Source organism: Eucyclogobius newberryi, unplaced genomic scaffold, assembly GCF_026437365.1.
Source record: "Eucyclogobius newberryi isolate DKJ021-1_F unplaced genomic scaffold, fEucNew1.0.hap1 SCAF_1, whole genome shotgun sequence".
Classification (NCBI taxonomy): Eukaryota; Metazoa; Chordata; class Actinopteri; order Gobiiformes; family Gobiidae; genus Eucyclogobius; species Eucyclogobius newberryi.
In genome coordinates this window covers 272,501-290,281 of record NW_027315723.1, presented here as the reverse complement: position 1 = coordinate 290,281, position 17,781 = coordinate 272,501, and the positions used below count along the sequence as shown (strand labels likewise).

Sequence of the window (17,781 nt, the reverse complement as noted above, 5' to 3'; positions counted from 1 at the left end):
GGTTCAGGTCCAGCTTCAGGTCCAGCTTCAGGTCCAGGTTCAGGTCCAGCTTCAGGTCCAGCTTCAGGTCCAGCTTCAGGTCCAGCTTCAGGTCCAGCTTCAGGTCCAGGTTCAGGTCCAGCTTCAGGTCCAGCTTCAGGTCCAGGTTCAGGTCCAGCTTCAGGTCCAGCTTCAGGTCCAGCTTCAGGTGTTGGTGGTTTGTGGAGACGTTTGAGGACGTAGGACAGAAGTGAAGTGTGTGACTTCTGGTTCTTTCAGAGGGATGAGCTGAAGTGTCCTTCTCTGCCAAACGCCTGCTCCTGCACATCTCAGTCCAGTGGTGTTCCGGGCCCCCAGGGGCCAGTGGTGAGTCACACACAAACACAGTGAGACTTTGGTTTCTCCTCTGAAGGTCATGATTCAGTTCAAAACATTTGGTCCTGTCCATGTTTTATGTTCTGACCTCAGCTTTGAGGTCCCTGCTGAGGTCCATAATGAGGTCCATGCTAAGGTCCATAATGAGGTCCATGCTGAGGTCCATGCTGAGGTCCATGTTGAGGTCCATGTTGAGGTTGATAATGAGGTCCATGCTGAGGTCCATGTTGTGGTCCATAATGAGGTCCATGCTGAGGTCCATGTTATGGTCCATAATGAGGTCCATGCTGAGGTCCCTAATGAGGTCCATAGTGAGGTCCATGGTGAGGTCCATAATGAGGTCCATGGTGAGGTCCATAATGAGGTCCATGCTGAGGTCCATAATGAGGTCCATGCTCAGGTCCATAATCAGGTCCATAATGAGGTCCATGCTGAGGTCCATGACGAGGTCCATAATGAGGTCTATGCTCAGGTCCATAATGAGGTCCATGCTGAGGTCCATCAAATCAAATCAATTTATTTTTGTAAGGCCCAAAATCACAACAACAGTTGCCTCTGAGGGCCACAGGGAGAAATGAATCAACAATGTCTGTGGGGACGATGGAGTCAGACAATGTCTGTGGTGGCGAGGGACGATGTCCCAGGGTCCTCTGTCCTTAGACTCTCCTTCTCGGCCAGGAAAAACTACAAAAAAACCTCTTTGGGAAAAAAGCGTAGAAACCTGGAGGAGTTCCAGTGAAGGAGAGATCCGACTCTCACAGACGGACAGACGGACACGAGGAGACTGGAGCTGGACCCACTCTTCAGGCAGATGAGGGACCGACTGAGGCGAACTGGACCCACTCTTCAGGCAGAAGAGGGACCGTCTGAGTCGAGCTGGACCCACTCTTCAGGCAGAAGAGGGACCGTCTGAGTCGAGCTGGACCCACTCTTCAGGCAGAAGAGGGACCGTCTGAGTCGAGCTGGACCCACTCTTCAGGCAGACGAGGGACCGTCTGAGTCGAGCTGGACCCACTCTTCAGGCAGATGAGGGACCGTCGGGGGCGAGTTGGACCCACTCCTCAGGCAGATGAGGGACCGTCCACACAGGGCAGGGACCACTTCACCAGGGGAGGGGCATCTGGGTCCACAGGTCCTCAGGAGTGAGAGAAAGAAAAGAAGGTGGTGAACAGTTTGCAAGTGGAATCAAAAAATAAATATTGTTTGATAGCATAAGTAGTCAGAAGAAGAAGAGGATAGTGCTCAAGCTGCCATACTTCCCCCAGCACAGTTACTCCTAGCTGAAGCTGTGGGTTTAGCTGTGGGTTTATGTTTCTGATCCTAACTAGTCTGACCATAAGCGATTTCGAAGAGGAACGTTTTAATCCTGGACTTAAATGAAGAGACTGTGTCAGCAGATTTAACATGGGTCGGGAGCTGATTCCATAACACAGGAGCTTGGGAGCTAAACGCTCTACCTCCTACAGTACTTTTAGAGACTCTTGGGACCATCAGAAGGCCGGCATTCTGAGAGTGAAGAGCTCTGTTTGGATGATATGGTTCTATAGCATCTTTGAGGTCGGATGGGGCCATGTCATTTATGGCTTTGTAGGTCAAGAGTAGAATTTTAAATGTGATTCTAAACTGGACAGGAGCCAGTGAAGAGACTTCAGCACCGGCGTAATGTGCTCTCTTCTTTTTGTTCCTGTTAGTAATCTTGCTGCTGCATTTTGAACCAGTTGAAAGCTTTTTATGGAGCTTTTAGGACACGCTGCAAGCAGGGAGTTACAGTAGTCTAATCTAGTCGTTACAAATGCATGGATAAGTTTTTCGGCATCACTTTTAGGCAGGATTCTTCTGATTTTGGCTCTTGTTGCGCAAATGGAAAGAGTCTGTTTTACAAGCTTGATTTATATGAGCTTTAAATGAGAGCTCCTGGTCAAATAAGACTCCAAGGTTTCTTACAGTAGAACTGGAGGCTACACTGACATTGTCCAGTGTGACTATCTGCTCAGATAGAGCGTCTCGTAGATGCTTAGGGCCAAGCACAATGACCTCGGTTTTTTCAGGGTTAAGAAGCAGGTAGTTTAGTGTCATCCAGGTTTTTATCTCCTTCACACAAGTACTAAGTCTGTCTCCTTGATCGCTCTGATCAGGTTTCATTGATAAATACAGCTGAGTGTCATCTGCATAGCAGTGGAAGTTAATGCCATGTGACCTGATAATGTTGCCTAATGGCAGCATATAAAGAGTAAACAGAATTGGACCGAGTACCGAACCCTGTGGCACACCGTAAATTACTTTAGAGCTTGGTGAGGAGCTCTGGTTTACATTAACAAATTGGAACCTATCAGATAAATAGGATTTAAACCAGCTGAGGGCTGTTCCTCCAACACCTACATCACATTCTAACCTCTGCAGTAGAATGTTGTGGTCGATGGTCAAACGCTGCGCTGAGGTCCAACAGAACCAGGATTGAGACCAGTCCATCGTCAGCGGCTAATAACAAATCATTTGTGACTTTAACTAGTGCAGTTTCAGTGCTGTGGTGGGCTCTGAACCCTGACTGGAAAACTTCAAATAAGTTATTGTCCTGCAGGTGGCGACAAAGCTGTTTTACTACAACTTTTTCAAGGATTTTCGAGACGAAGGGAAGATTTGAAATAGGTCTGTAGTTTACCAATAGGTCGGGATCTAGATGAGTCTTTTTCAGAAGAGGTTTAATGACTGCATGTTTGAAGGACTGTGGAACATAGCCACTTTCGAGTGAAGTATTTATTATATTAAGAATAGAGTCTATAATTAGGGGAAGAATGTCTTTGAGGAGCTTGGAATGGGGTCTAGGACACAAGTTGAGCTTTTAGAGGACATAATGGCTGAAGTTATCTCTGCTTGATCAACAGCTGTGAACCTTTCTAAGTTTACAGGTGGATTTATATGGGACGTTAGATTTACAGCTTGGGCTAGTTCAGGGCTAATAGCGGGGGTAATTTCATCTAATTTATCTCTGATTGTTTTTATTTTATTGTTAAAAAATAGGAGGAAATCATCAGAGCTAAGTGTAGCTGGGATTGAGGGCTCTACTGCACTGTGACAGTTTGTTAGCCGAGCTACAGCGCTGAAAAGGAATTTAGTGTTACTTTTGTTGACTTCTATTATATTTGAATAATATCTGGTTTGGGCCTCACGCAGAGCCTGCTTATAGGACAGCAGGCAACTTTTCCATGCTTTTAGGGATTCTTCTGTGTGAGAGCGACGAAATAATCCCTCTAACTTTCTAACTCTTTGTTTATGTGAACGCAGTTCTTGGTTGTACCAGGAGGAGGCGCTTTGACCTAATGACCTTCTATTTTAACGGCGCGACAACGTCAAGAGCAGACTTCAGAGAATTCACATGACATGATCACATGACATGATCACATGACATGAGCACATGACGTGATCACATGACATGAGCACATGACATGATCACATGACATGGTCACATGACATGAGCACATGACATGATCACATGACATGATGACGTGATCACATGACGTGATCACATGACGTGATCACATGACATGATCACATGACATGAGCACATGACATGAGCACATGACATGATCACATGACGTGATCACATGACGTGATCACATGACATGATCACATGACATGATCACATGACATGAGCACATGACATGATCACATGACATGATCACATGACATGATCACATGACATGATGACATGATCACATGACATGATCACATGACATGATCACATGACATGATCACATGACATGATGACATGATCACATGACACGATCACATGACATGTCACTGAATATTGGCTCTATTATTTCTTTGAATTTTGAGATAGATTTTTCAGATATTGTCCTTTTCATTATAACTTTATTTTGTGGGACTGGATGATCTTTAAGAATAAACTGGAAGGTAATTAGGAAATGATCTGACAATATAGAGTTTTGAGGGAGACAATGAGGTCACTAATCTCTGTTCCATACGTTAGGACAAGATCCAGAGTGTTCTTGTGAGTGTGAGTCGGTTTATTTACATTCTGAGTGAAACCAATGCTGTCTAACAAGGCGCTGAAGGCATTACTGAGAGAGTCATCACTCACGTTCACCTGGATATTAAAGTCTCCAACTATAACTATTTTATCCCAGGCTAACACTAAGTTTGATCTAAAGTCAGAAAACTCTGTTAAAAACTCTGAGTAGGACCAGGAGGTCGGTAGATAACTATGAACAAAACTCCTTTTTGGTTTTTCATATTTGGACATGTGATCGACACATGAGGCTTTAAATGAGTGAAATGCATTGTTAGTTTTAGGGCTCATGAGTCGCTTGAGTGTGAGATCACTGCCACACCACCACCTCGGCCTGTGCTCCTGGAGGTGTGACAGGTAACATGGGTGGGTGGGGTTAACATGGGTGGGTGGGGTTAACATGGGTGGGTGGGGTTAACATGGGTGGGTGGGGTTAACATGAGTGGGTGGGGTTAACATGGGTGGGTGGGGTTAACATGGGTGGGTGGGGTTAACATGGGTGGGTGGGGTTAACATGAGTGGGTGGGGTTAACATGGGTGGGTGGGGTTGACATGGGTGGGTGGGGTTAACATGGGTGGGTGGGGTTAACATGAGTGGGTGGGGTTAACATGGGTGGGTGGGGTTTACATGGGTGGGTGGGGTTTACATGGGTGGGTGGGGTTAACATGAGTGGGTGGGGTTAACATGAGTGGGTGGGGTTAACATGAGTGGGTGGGGTTTACATGGGTGGGTGGGGTTAACATGGGTGGGTGGGGTTTACATGGGTGGGTGGGGTTAACATGGGTGGGTGGGGTTTACATGGGTGGGTGGGGTTTACATGGGTGGGTGGGGTTAACATGGGTGGGTGGGGTTAACATGGGTGGGTGGGGTTTACATGGGTGGGTGGGGTTAACATGGGTGGGTGGGGTTAACATGAGTGGGTGGGGTTTACATGGGTGGGTGGGGTTAACATGGGTGGGTGGGGTTTACATGGGTGGGTGGGGTTAACATGGGTGGGTGGGGTTAACATGGGTGGGTGGGGTTAACATGGGTGGGTGGGGTTTACATGGGTGGGTGGGGTTAACATGGGTGGGTGGGGTTAACATGGGTGGGTGGGGTGGACTCATTTAGTCTGACGTAGTCGTCTTGTTGAAGCCACGTTTCAGTTGGAGCTGAAGATCTATGTTATAGTCACTAATTAATTCATTAACTAAGAGCGATTTGGAGGAAATTGCTCTAATGTTTAGCAGTCCACATTTTACGTGTTTATTCATTTGTGTATTTGTGTCATTTGTGATTGTTATTTTCCTTAAGTTATTTGGTCTGAGCCTGAAATATTTTTTCTGAGATGTGACTTTTTGGCATTATTTGTACGAGGGACACGAGGGACACGAGGGACACGAGGGACACGAGGGACGCGAGGGACACGAGGGACACGAGGGACGCGAGGGACACGAGGGACACGAGGGACACGAGGGACGCGAGGGACACGAGGGACACGAGGGACACGAGGGACACGAGGGACACACACAGTCTCTATCTGTCTTGAATCTGAACACTTCACAGGTAACAGAACGGGCGAGAGTTCAGCGACAGAGGAGCGTCTTAAGCTGCTGCTCTGCGCCCGGGGCTCATCCCTAGATGGTCACTTAACACGACTAAGACTATCGGTCAAATTCCGAACTAATAGGGATGTACCCTCCGAAGTCGGATGGATGCCATCCCTGCGTATGAGCCCGGGCTTTCCCCAAAACGCACTCCAGTTATCAATAAAGACAACGTTGTTTTGAGGGCACCATCTGGATAACCAGTTGTTGAATGCTGAGAGACGGCTGTACAATTCAGCATTGATCCGATTGGGCAGGGGACCAGAAAATATTACAGTGTCCGACATCGACTTCGCTAGGTCACACACCGCGGCTACTTGAACTTTGAGCACCTCTGATTGTCTCCGCCGGGCGTCGTTACCGCCTGCGTGAATCACGACTCGCCGGAAACGGGTCCTACTCCGCTTTAAGATCCTAAGGTTTCCTTCGATGTCACCCATTCTGGCCCCCGGGTAACACCTAACGCTAGCAGCTGGCAGCTTCACGTCTCTAACAATAGAACTCCCGATTACAAGAGTTTCTCTCGTGTGTTCAGCGGGCGTTTGTTCACTGAGGGGAGAAAACCTATTATAGACGTGAAGCTCACGGCGCTCTGAGGTTCGGCGTTTAGCGCCTTGTCCCCTCCGAACTGTCACAAAATGGTCCCTATTCTGTTCCTGGTCTAGTCCTGGCTGCAAGGGAGACGCTGAGGGGCTGAGCTCGGCCTTACTGCTACTGCTAATGCTAATGCTACGCCCTGCAGCGCGGTCCGGTAGCCCTCGCGCTAAAACCGAACTATAACTGGACTTTAGCTCCTCTAAACAGCGGATCCGCGCTTCTAACTCCGTAACCCTGGCCTCCAAAACTACCACTACACTGCACTTCACGCACCTGTCATCAGAGAAGGAGCCAGGGTTCTGACTCGACATATGACAGCTCAAACAGGTAAAGGTAGATCCAGCCATGACGCTAGCGGCTAGGCTACGCTAGGCTAGTTCAGGCTGGAGCTAGAGAGTGAGGAGGGCTTTTTAATCCACGAAATACTGAAAAGCGAGCGGCTTGAGGCTCCGGATTGTTTGCGGAGAAATCAAACGTTCACTTTCGTGTATATGATGCGTAAATAGTGTGTATAATTCGTGGATTAATCGGTAAAAGGCTCTAAGAACGAACAGCTCTGAAAACGCGACACACTCACCGGAAATGACGTCACCTCCAATGTTGAGGTCCATGTTGAGGTCGATAATGAGGTCCATGCTGAGGTCCATGTTGTGGTCCATAATGAGGTCCATGTTGTGGTCCATAATGAGGTCCATGTTGTGGTCCATAATGAGGTCCATGCTGAGGTCCATGTTGTGGTCCATAATGAGGTCCATGCTGAGGTCCCTAATGAGGTCCATAGTGAGGTTCATGGTGAGGTCCATAATGAGGTCCATAATGAGGTCCATGTTGTGGTCCATGTTATGGTCCATAATGAGGTCCATGTTGTGGTCCATAATGAGGTCCATGCTGAGGTCCATGCTGAGGTCCATGTTATGGTCCATAATAAGGTCCATGCTGAGGTCCATGTTGAGGTCCATGCTGAGGTCCATGTTGTGGTCCATAATGAGGTCCATGTTGTGGTCCATAATGAGGTCCATGTTGTGGTCCATAATGAGGTCCATGTTGTGGTCCATGTTATGGTCCATATTGAGGTCCATGCTGAGGTCCATGTTGTGGTCCATAATGAGGTCCATGCTGAGGTCCATGTTGTGGTCCATAATGAGGTCCATGCTGAGGTCCATGTTGTGGTCCATAATGAGGTCCATGTTGTGGTCCATAATGAGGTCCATGTTGTGGTCCATAATGAGGTCCATGTTGTGGTCCATGTTATGGTCCATAATGAGGTCCATGCTGAGGTCCATGTTGTGGTCCATAATGAGGTCCATGTTGTGGTCCATAATGAGGTCCATGTTGTGGTCCATGTTATGGTCCATAATGAGGTCCATGCTGAGGTCCATGTTGTGGTCCATAATGAGGTCCATGCTGAGGTCCATGTTGTGGTCCATAATGAGGTCCATGTTGTGGTCCATAATGAGGTCCATGTTGTGGTCCATAATGAGGTCCATGTTGTGGTCCATGTTATGGTCCATAATGAGGTCCATGTTGTGGTCCATAATGAGGTCCATGCTGAGGTCCATGTTGAGGTCCATGCTGAGGTCCGTGTTGAGGTCCATAATGAGGTCCATGTTGTGGTCCATAATGAGGTCCATGCTGAGGTCCATGTTGTGGTCCATGCTGAGGTCCATGCTGAGGTCCATAATGAGGTCCATGTTGTGGTCCATAATAAGGTCCATGCTGAGGTCCATGTTGAGGTCCATGCTGAGGTCCGTGTTGAGGTCCATAATGAGGTCCATGTTGTGGTCCATAATAAGGTCCATGTTGTGGTCCATAATGAGGTCCATGCTGAGGTCCATGTTGTGGTCCATGCTGAGGTCCATGCTGAGGTCCATGCTGAGGTCCATGCTGAGGTCCATGTTATGGTCCATAATAAGGTCCATGCTGAGGTCCATGTTGAGGTCCATGCTGAGGTCCGTGTTGAGGTCCATAATGAGGTCCATGTTGTGGTCCATAATAAGGTCCATGTTGTGGTCCATAATGAGGTCCATGTTGAGGTCCATGCTGAGGTCCGTGTTGAGGTCCATAATGAGGTCCATGTTGTGGTCCATAATAAGGTCCATGTTGTGGTCCATAATGAGGTCCATGTTGAGGTCCATGCTGAGGTCCGTGTTGAGGTCCATAATGAGGTCCATGTTGTGGTCCATGTTGTGGTCCATAATGAGGTCCATGTTGAGGTCCATGCTGAGGTCCGTGTTGAGGTCCATAATGAGGTCCATGTTGTGGTCCATAATAAGGTCCATGTTGTGGTCCATAATGAGGTCCATGCTGAGGTCCATGCTGAGGTCCATGTTATGGTCCATAATAAGGTCCATGCTGAGGTCCATGTTGAGGTCCATGTTGTGGTCCATGCTGAGGTCCATGCTGAGGTCCATAATGAGGTCCATGCTGAGGTCCATGTTGTGGTCCATAATGAGGTCCATGCTGAGGTCCATGTTGTGGTCCATGCTGAGGTCCATGCTGAGGTCCATGTTGTGGTCCATAATGAGGTCCATGCTGAGGTCCATGCTGAGGTCCATGCTGAGGTCCATGTTATGGTCCATAATGAGGTCCATGTTGTGGTCCATAATGAGGTCCATGTTGTGGTCCATAATGAGGTTCATGCTGAGGTCTTTAATGAGGTCCATTCTGCGGTTCACAGTGAACTAAAGTTTAATGAAAGAGAAATTCTCTTTTGAACCTCTGTGTTTTTAAAGTATCTTTAATGTTCTGATGAGTTCAGACGCTTTCCTTATTTATTTTGCTTTTTAATCAGGACTTTTTTTAAGTAAACCAAGAATGATGAGCTGAAAACACAGATATTTGCTTCAGAATCTGAAAAAGGACTCGAGATACAACTCCGTGTCATCCAGTGTAAGAAGTCCACATTTTATACAAGAAAAACTGCTACTTTCAATCTAAACCGCAGTGACTCTGTGTCGTTCCCAAAACTGTGGAAAGACCAGAAGGACCAGGATGTTTCTGGAACAAACTCGGTGCAAAGATTAAACAATAAAAAGACAATGTAAAGTCTCCTCAAATACAGCAAACAAATAGATTTGACCACTTTTAGAGACTGAAGTAAATGAGCAAAGACATGACGTGTCCAAAAGGGGGCGACAGAGAGAGAATCTGTGTCAAACTTCACAAAGTCACTGACACCCACAAGCTCCACCCACAAGGTGGCGGCATCACCCAGAGAGTCGTGGTTTAAGATACACGTGGTCAGCACAGACGTGTGCAGAGGCAGATAGTGCGTCGATATGGGAAAGAATCAGTCTAAAAGTGATGTGTCCATCCTCGAGACGCCTGTCACCATGGCAACATCAAATAAATATGAGAAAGGGTGTCTGGAATTTCTGCCGGTGTGGGCCAGTGTGGGTCAGTGTGGGTCAGTGTGGACCAGTGTGGTCCAGTGTGGACCAGTGTGGTCCAGTGTGGGCCAGTGTGATCCAGTGTGGGCCAGTGTGGTCCAGTGTGGGCCAGTGTGGACCGGTGTGGTCCAGTGAGGTCCAGTGTGGGCCGGTGTGGACCGGTGTGGGCCGGTGTGGGCCAGTGTGGGCCAATAGCTCTGGTTTTCCATCTGGATCACTAAACACGGACAAAATGTCAGAATCAGACTGAGGTTTATTGCCATTGGTCAATCGACTGGTGCATCACAAACATCAAACATTGAACAGGTTGTTTCTACTGCACCTGCCGCTCCACCTGCCGCTCCACCTGCCGCTCCACCTCCTGTAGAGACTCATCCCAGATGAGCCCGATGAGGGTGGCGTCGTCATGGCGATGAGGGTGGTGTTGTGGCTGGAGGTGCAGTTGTTTGTGTACAGGGAGAAGAACAGAGGGGAAAGTACACAGCCCTGTGGAGCTCCTGTATGATTCATGTCAACAAAACTGTTACATTTAATGAATAGAAATGAAGGTTTTGTGATTTCTGTCTTTATGATTTTAATGCGCTTTATTTCCTGTGAAGCAACTCGTGTTTTGACTCGTGCTTTGACTCGCGCTTTGACTCGCGTTTTGAATCGCGCTTTGACTCGTGCTTTGAATCACGCTTTGACTCGCGCTTTGACTCGCGCTTTGACTCGTGCTTTGAATCACGCTTTGAATCGCGCTTTGACTCGCGCTTTGACTCGTGCTTTGAATCACGCTTTGAATCGCGCTTTGACTCGCGTTTTGACTCGCCCTTTGACTCGCGTTTTGAATCGCGCTTTGACTCGTGCTTTGAATCACGCTTTGAATCGCGCTTTGAATCGCGCTTTGACTCGCGTTTTGACTCGCCCTTTGACTCGCGTTTTGAATCGCGCTTTGACTCGTGCTTTGAATCACGCTTTGAATCGCGCTTTGACTCGCGCTTTGACTCGTGTTTTGACTCGTGCTTTGACTCGCGCTTTGACTCGCGTTTTGACTCGCGTTTTGACTCGCGCTTTGACTCGTGCTTTGACTCGCCCTTTGACTCGCGTTTTTACTCGCGTTTTGACTTGCGTTTTTACTCATGCTTTGACTCGCGTTTTGAATCGTGTTTTGACTCGTGCTTTGAATCACGCTTTGAATCGCGCTTTGACTCGCGCTTTGACTCGTGTTTTGACTTGCGCTTTGACTCGCGTTTTGACTCGCGCTTTGACTCGCCCTTTGACTCGCGCTTTGACTCGCCCTTTGACTCGCGCTTTGACTCGTGCTTTGACTCGCGCTTTGACTCGCGCTTTGATTCGTGCTTTGACTCGCCCTTTGACTCGCGTTTTTACTCGCGTTTTGACTCATGCTTTGACTCGCGTTTTGACTCGCGTTTTGACTCGCGCTTTGACTCACGCTTTGACTCGTGTTTTGACTCGTGTTTTGACTCGTGCTCTACAAATAAACTGTCCTTTAACTTTCTCTCTCCAGAGTCAGATCTGGTTCTGTTTTTACATAGTTCATGTCTGATCCTCTTTTACTGCTTCATGTCACTCTCACCTCATCAAGAGACCAGGACCAGGACCTGGACCAGGACCTGGACCAGGACCTGGACCAGGACCAAGACCAAGACCAGGACCAGGACCAGGACCAGGACCAGGACCAGGACCAGGACCAGGACCAGGACCAGGACCAGGACCAGGACCTGGACCAGGACCAGGACCAGGACCAGGACCAGGACCAGGACCAGGACCTGGACCAGGACCAGGACCAGGACCAGGACCTGGACCAGGACCAGGACCAGGACCAGGACCTGGACCGGGACCAGGACCAGGACCAAACCGGGACTGGGATCTGGATCTGGACCAGGGCCAGGACTGGGTTCTGGACCAGGACTTTTCCAAACAGGAGGCAGCACTTTTCAGAGTTTGACTTATGTCTAGACTTAAAGTGGATCAAACAAAGATGAAGGAGGTTTTTCCACAAATCGGAGCCTCGTTTGTGTAAAAAGAATTTATCTTTATTTCGAATCTGTCAACGAAGATCCAACATCTGCTACAGCTCTGAGCAAGAGCCAGGTCCAAACCAGGTCCAAACCAGGACTAAACCAGGTCCAAACCAGGTCCAAACCAGGTCCAAACCAGGTCTAAACCAGGTCCAAACCAGGTCCAAACCAGGTCCAAACCAGGTCCAAACCAGGACTAAACCAGGACTAAACCAGGTCCAAACCAGGTCCAAACCAGGACTAAACCAGGACTAAACCAGGTCCAAACCAGGTCCAAACCAGGTCCAAACCAGGACTAAACCAGGTCTAAACCAGGTCCAAACCAGGTCCAAACCAGGTCTAAACCAGGTCTAAACCAGGTCTAAACCAGGTCTAAACCAGGTCTAACCAGGCCCCTTTTAGTCCTGGTTTAGACCCTTTACTCTTTGTTTTGAAGATGGTAAATCGTTCATGTGTTTCAGGGAGCTCCAGGAAGTAAAGGGCCACGAGGAGAGCGCGGAGAGACTGGTCCAGCGGTGAGAATCTATACTATTTTAATGAAATTATTTATATGATTTTATATTATAGGATATTCTTTTATCTTATATTAAATATTTTATTTTTTTATTATTGTTATTTTTTTGTTGATTGTTTTATTTTTAGTCAGAAACCGATGAATAAATGTTTCTGTCCAGGGCCCGATCGGACCTCGTGGAGACAACGGGCCTCCAGGACCCATGGGCCTGCCCGGTCCTCAGGGGCCCAGTGGAATGTCGATCCCCGGAGAAGCTGTGAGCCTCCTCTGAGCCTCCTCTGAGCCTCCTCTGAGCCTCCTCTGACCCTCCTCTGAGCCTCCTCTGACCCTCCTCTGAGCCTCCTCTGAGCCTCCTCTGACCCTCCTCTGAGCCTCCTCTGACCCTCCTCTGAGCCTCCTCTGACCCTCCTCTGACTGACCCTCATCTGACCCTCCTCTGACCCTCCTCCTGACCCTCCTCTGACCCTCCTCTGAGCATCCTCTGACGGACCCTCCTCTGAGCCTCCTCTGACCCTCCTCTGACCCTCCTCTGAGCCTCCTCTGACCCTCCTCTGAGCCTCCTCTGAGCCTCCTCTGACCCTCCTCTGACCCTCCTCTGAGCCTCCTCTGACCCTCCTCTGACTGACCCTCATCTGACCCTCCTCTGACCCTCCTCCTGACCCTCCTCTGACCCTCCTCTGAGCATCCTCTGACGGACCCTCCTCTGAGCCTCCTCTGACCCTCCTCTGACCCTCCTCTGAGCCTCCTCTGACCCTCCTCTGAGCCTCCTCTGAGCCTCCTCTGACCCTCCTCTGAGCCTCCTCTGAGCCTCCTCTGACCCTCCTCTGAGCCTCCTCTGACTGACCCTCCTCTGACCCTCCTCTGAGCCTCCTCTGACCCTCCTCTGAGCCTCCTCTGACCCTCCTCTGACCCTCCTCTGACTGACCCTCCTCTGACTGAGCCTCCTCTGACCCTCCTCTGAGCCTCCTCTGAGCATCCTCTGACTGACCCTCCTCTGACCCTCCTCTGACCCTCCTCTGACCCTCCTCTGAGCCTCCTCTGACCCTCCTCTGACCCTCCTCTGACTGACCCTCCTCTGACTGAGCCTCCTCTGACCCTCCTCTGAGCCTCCTCTGAGCATCCTCTGACTGACCCTCCTCTGAGCCTCCTCTGACCCTCCTCTGAGCCTCCTCTGACCCTCCTCCTGACCCTCTTCTGACCCTCCTCTCAGCCTCCTCTGACTGACCCTCCTCTGAGCCTCCTCTGAGCCTCCTCTGAGCCTCCTCTGATCCTCTGTTCCTTTTTCTGCTCAGGGCCGTCCTGGACCTAAAGGTGATCCCGGAGACTCAGGTCTACCCGGTCAGAAGGTGGGTCCCTGTTTTTTTCCTCCAGGTTTCTACCTCCAGCTCCAGGACGAGATGCAGAAGGTCCATCAGGAGATGGACCATCAGGAGAAGGTCCATCAGGAGATGGACCTTCAGGAGAAGGTCCATCAGGAGAAGGACACTCAGGAGAAGGTCCATCAGGAGATGGACCATCAGGAGAAGGTCCATCAGGAGAAGGACACTCAGGAGAAGGTCCATCAGGAGATGGACCATCAGGAGATGGACCATCAGGAGAAGGTCCATCAGGAGAAGGTCCATCAGGAGAAGGACACTCAGGAGAAGGTCCATCAGGAGATGGACCATCAGGAGAAGGTCCATCAGGAGATGGACCATAAGGAGAAGGTCCATCAGGAGATGGACCATCAGGAGAAGGTCCATCAGGAGAAGGTCCATCAGGAGAAGGTCCATCAGGAGAAGGACACTCAGGAGAAGCAGAGCGAGACAAGACATTTCACTGTGTCAAAAGTCAAAATGCTCCAGTTCATTTGGTCTGAGATGTTTAGGGGAAATGAAGAATTATAAAATGTAATTCAAGAATTACAACACTTTTTCCAGGTCTGGACCAGGTCTGGACCGGGTCTGGACCGGGTCTGGACCGGGTCTGGACCGGGTCTGGACTAGGTCTTTTCAGAGCTGTAGTGAAACCTTTTGTCTTGCTCTAGGGTCTTCCTGGACCTGCAGGCCCCGCGGGACCCGTGGGACCAGCCGGAGTCAGGGTGAGTGCAGAGTTTAGGTCATGTGACGTGTCCAAACGGCCCAAATCTGTCAAATATAAGACGTTTGAATGTCTTTGTTGACACGTTGGAGACATTCACATTAAACACTCGGTGCTGCCCCCCACAGGGCCCCCAGGGGAAAGAAGGACCCACGGGACCCAGAGGAGCTCCAGGTTCCATGGTGAGTCACATTGTGCTGCCAGACACTAAGACTGGACCTGTCTCTGGACCTGTCTCTGGGCCTGACTCTGGACCTGTCTCTGGACCTGTCTCTGGACCTGTCTCTGGGCCTGACTCTGGACCTGTCTCTGGACCTGACTCTGGACCTGTCTCTGGACCTGACTCTCGACCTGTCTCTGGGCCTGATTCTGGACCTGTCTCTGGACCTGTCTCTGGACCTGTCTCTGGGCCTGACTCTGGACCTGTCTCTGGACCTGTCTCTGGACCTGACTCTCGACCTGTCTCTGGACCTGACTCTGGACCTGACTCTGGACCTGTCTTTGGACCTGTCTCTGAACCTGTCTCTGGGCCTGACTCTGGACCTGTCTCTGGACCTGACTGTCTCTGGACCTGTCTCTGGACCTGTCTCTGGGCCTGACTCTGGACCTGTCTCTGGACCTGTCTCTGGACCTGTCTCTGGGCCTGACTCTGGACCTGACTTCGGACCTGTCTCTGGACCTGTCTCTGGACCTGTCTCTGGACCTGACTCTGGGCCTGTCTCTGGACCTGACCAGACTGACTTGACTCTGCTGTGATGTTCCAGGGGCCTCCAGGATCTCCAGGATCCCATGGAAACGCAGGATCTCCAGGAAATCCCGGAGAGAATGGCACACCTGTGAGTGAAGCTCACTGAGGATTATTTTCGTGTTCGACAGTTTGACGAGACTCTAGAGCACCCTGCGTCTGAAGCCTCTAGAGCGCTCTGCGGCCGAAGCCTCCAGAGCGCCCTGCGGTCGAAGCCTCCAGAGCGCCGTGCGGCCGAAGCCTCTAGAGCGCTGTGCGGCCGAAGCCCTCTAGAGCGCTCTGCGGCCGAAGCCTCTAGAGCGCTCTGCGGCCGAAGCCTCTAGAGCGCCGTGCGGCCGAAGCCTCTAGAGCGCTCTGCGGCCGAAGCCTCTAGAGCGCCGTGCGGCCGAAGCCCTCTAGAGCGCTCTGCGGCCGAAGCCTCTAGAGCGCCCTGCGGCCGAAGCCTCTAGAGCGCTCTGCGGCCGAAGCCTCTAGAGCGCCGTGCGGCCGAAGCCTCTAGAGCGCTCTGCGGCCGAAGCCTCTAGAGCGCCGTGCGGCCGAAGCCTCTAGAGCGCCGTGCGGCCGAAGCCCTCTAGAGCGCTCTGCGGCCGAAGCCTCTAGAGCGCTCTGCGGCCGAAGCCTCTAGAGCGCCGTGCGGCCGAAGCCCTCTAGAGCGCTCTGCGGCCGAAGCCTCTAGAGCGCTCTGCGGCCGAAGCCTCTAGAGCGCCGTGCGGCCGAAGCCTCTAGAGCGCTCTGCGGCCGAAGCCTCTAGAGCGCCGTGCGGCCGAAGCCTCTAGAGCGCTCTGCAGCCGAAGCCTCTAGAGCGCCGTGCGGCCGAAGCCTCTAGAGCGCTCTGCAGCCGAAGCCTCTAGAGCGCTCTGCGGCCGAAGCCTCTAGAGCGCTCTGCGGCCGAAGCCTCTAGATAACAATCTGAAAGAGTTTATTCCTTTCTGACCTTTTCTTTTGTGTTTTGTCCAGACAAAAATGACCATTAAAGAAATACATCTGTTTGTTTGTGTTCTCAGGGTCTGATCGGACTGAAGGGAGACAAAGGAGAGAGAGTGAGTCCTGGTGTAGACCTGGTTTAGTCCTGGTTTAGTCCTGGTTTAGTCCTGGTTTAGCCCTGGTTTAGTCCTGGTTTAGTCCTGGTTTAGTCCTGGTTTAGCCCTGGTTTAGTCCTGGTTTAGTCCTGCTTTAGACCTGGTTTAGCCCTGGTTTAGTCCTGGTTTAGTCCTGGTTTAGACCTGGTTTAGACCTGGTTTGGACCTGGTTTAGACCTGGTTTAGCCCTGGTTTAGTCCTGGTTTAGCCCTGGTTTAGTCCTGGTTTAGACCTGGTTTAGCCCTGGTTTAGTCATGGTTTAGTCCTTCTTTAGACCTGGTTTAGCCCTGGTTTAGCTCTGGTTTAGCCCTGGTTTAGTCCTTCTTTAGACCTGGTTTAGTCCTGGTTTAGCCCTGGTTTAGTCCTTCTTTAGACCTGGTTTAGTCCTGGTTTAGTCCTGGTTTAGTCCTGGTTTAGCCCTGGTTTAGCTCTGGTTTAGCCCTGGTTTAGTCCTTCTTTAGACCTGGTTTAGTCCTGGTTTAGCCCTGGTTTAGTCCTTCTTTAGACCTGGTTTAGTCCTTCTTTAGACCTGGTTAAGTCCTTCTTTAGACCTGGTTTACTCCTTCTTTAGACCTGGTTTAGTCCTTCTTTAGCCCTGGTTTAGTCCTTCTTTAGACCTGGTTAAGTCCTTCTTTAGACCTGGTTAAGTCCTTCTTTAGACCTGGTTTAGTCCTTCTTTAGACCTGGTTTAGTCCTTCTTTAGCCCTGGTTTACTCCTTCTTTAGACCTGGTTTAGTCCTTCTTTAGACCTGGTTTAGTCCTTCTTTAGACCTGGTTTACTCCTTCTTTAGACCTGGTTTAGTCCTTCTTTAGACCTGGTTTAGTCCTTCTTTAGACCTGGTTAAGTCCTTCTTTAGACCTGGTTTAGCCCTGGTTTAGCCCTGGTTTAGTCCTTCTTTAGACCTGGTTTAGTCCTTCTTTAGACCTGGTTAAGTCCTTCTTTAGACCTGGTTTAGTCCTTCTTTAGACCTGGTTTAGTCCTTCTTTAGACCTGGTTTAGTCCTTCTTTAGACCTGGTTTACTCCTTCTTTAGACCTGGTTTAGTTCTTCTTTAGACCTGGTTTAGTCCTTCTTTAGACCTGGTTTACTCCTTCTTTAGACCTGGTTTAGTCCTTCTTTAGACCTGGTTTACTCCTTCTTTAGACCTGGTTTAGTTCTTCTTTAGACCTGGTTTAGTCCTTCTTTAGACCTGGTTTACTCCTTCTTTAGACCTGGTTTAGTCCTTCTTTAGACCTGGTTTAGTCCTTCTTTAGACCTGGTTAAGTCCTTCTTTAGACCTGGTTTAGTCCTTCTTTAGACCTGGTTAAGTCCTTCTTTAGTCCTGGTTTAGCCCTGGTTTAGCCCTGGTTTAGTCCTTCTTTAGTCCTGGTTTAGCCCTGGTTTAGT

General features: G+C 50.0%; 1 protein-coding gene across 2 annotated transcripts in view; it reads left to right on the top strand.

Annotated features, from left to right (window-relative positions):
• The window catches only part of LOC140352314 (collagen alpha-1(XII) chain-like), a 53,561-nt gene that overhangs the window by 25,549 nt on the left and 10,231 nt on the right, over nt 1–17,781 (top strand). For both annotated transcript variants that reach the window (XM_072439759.1, XM_072440156.1), the window contains exons 15-22: nt 259–345; nt 12,440–12,493; nt 12,653–12,748; nt 13,785–13,838; nt 14,519–14,572; nt 14,700–14,753; nt 15,336–15,407; nt 16,321–16,356. In XM_072439759.1, the coding sequence (XP_072295860.1) occupies nt 259–345; nt 12,440–12,493; nt 12,653–12,748; nt 13,785–13,838; nt 14,519–14,572; nt 14,700–14,753; nt 15,336–15,407; nt 16,321–16,356 (507 nt within the window). The remainder of the gene's footprint in view (nt 1–258; nt 346–12,439; nt 12,494–12,652; nt 12,749–13,784; nt 13,839–14,518; nt 14,573–14,699; nt 14,754–15,335; nt 15,408–16,320; nt 16,357–17,781) is intronic.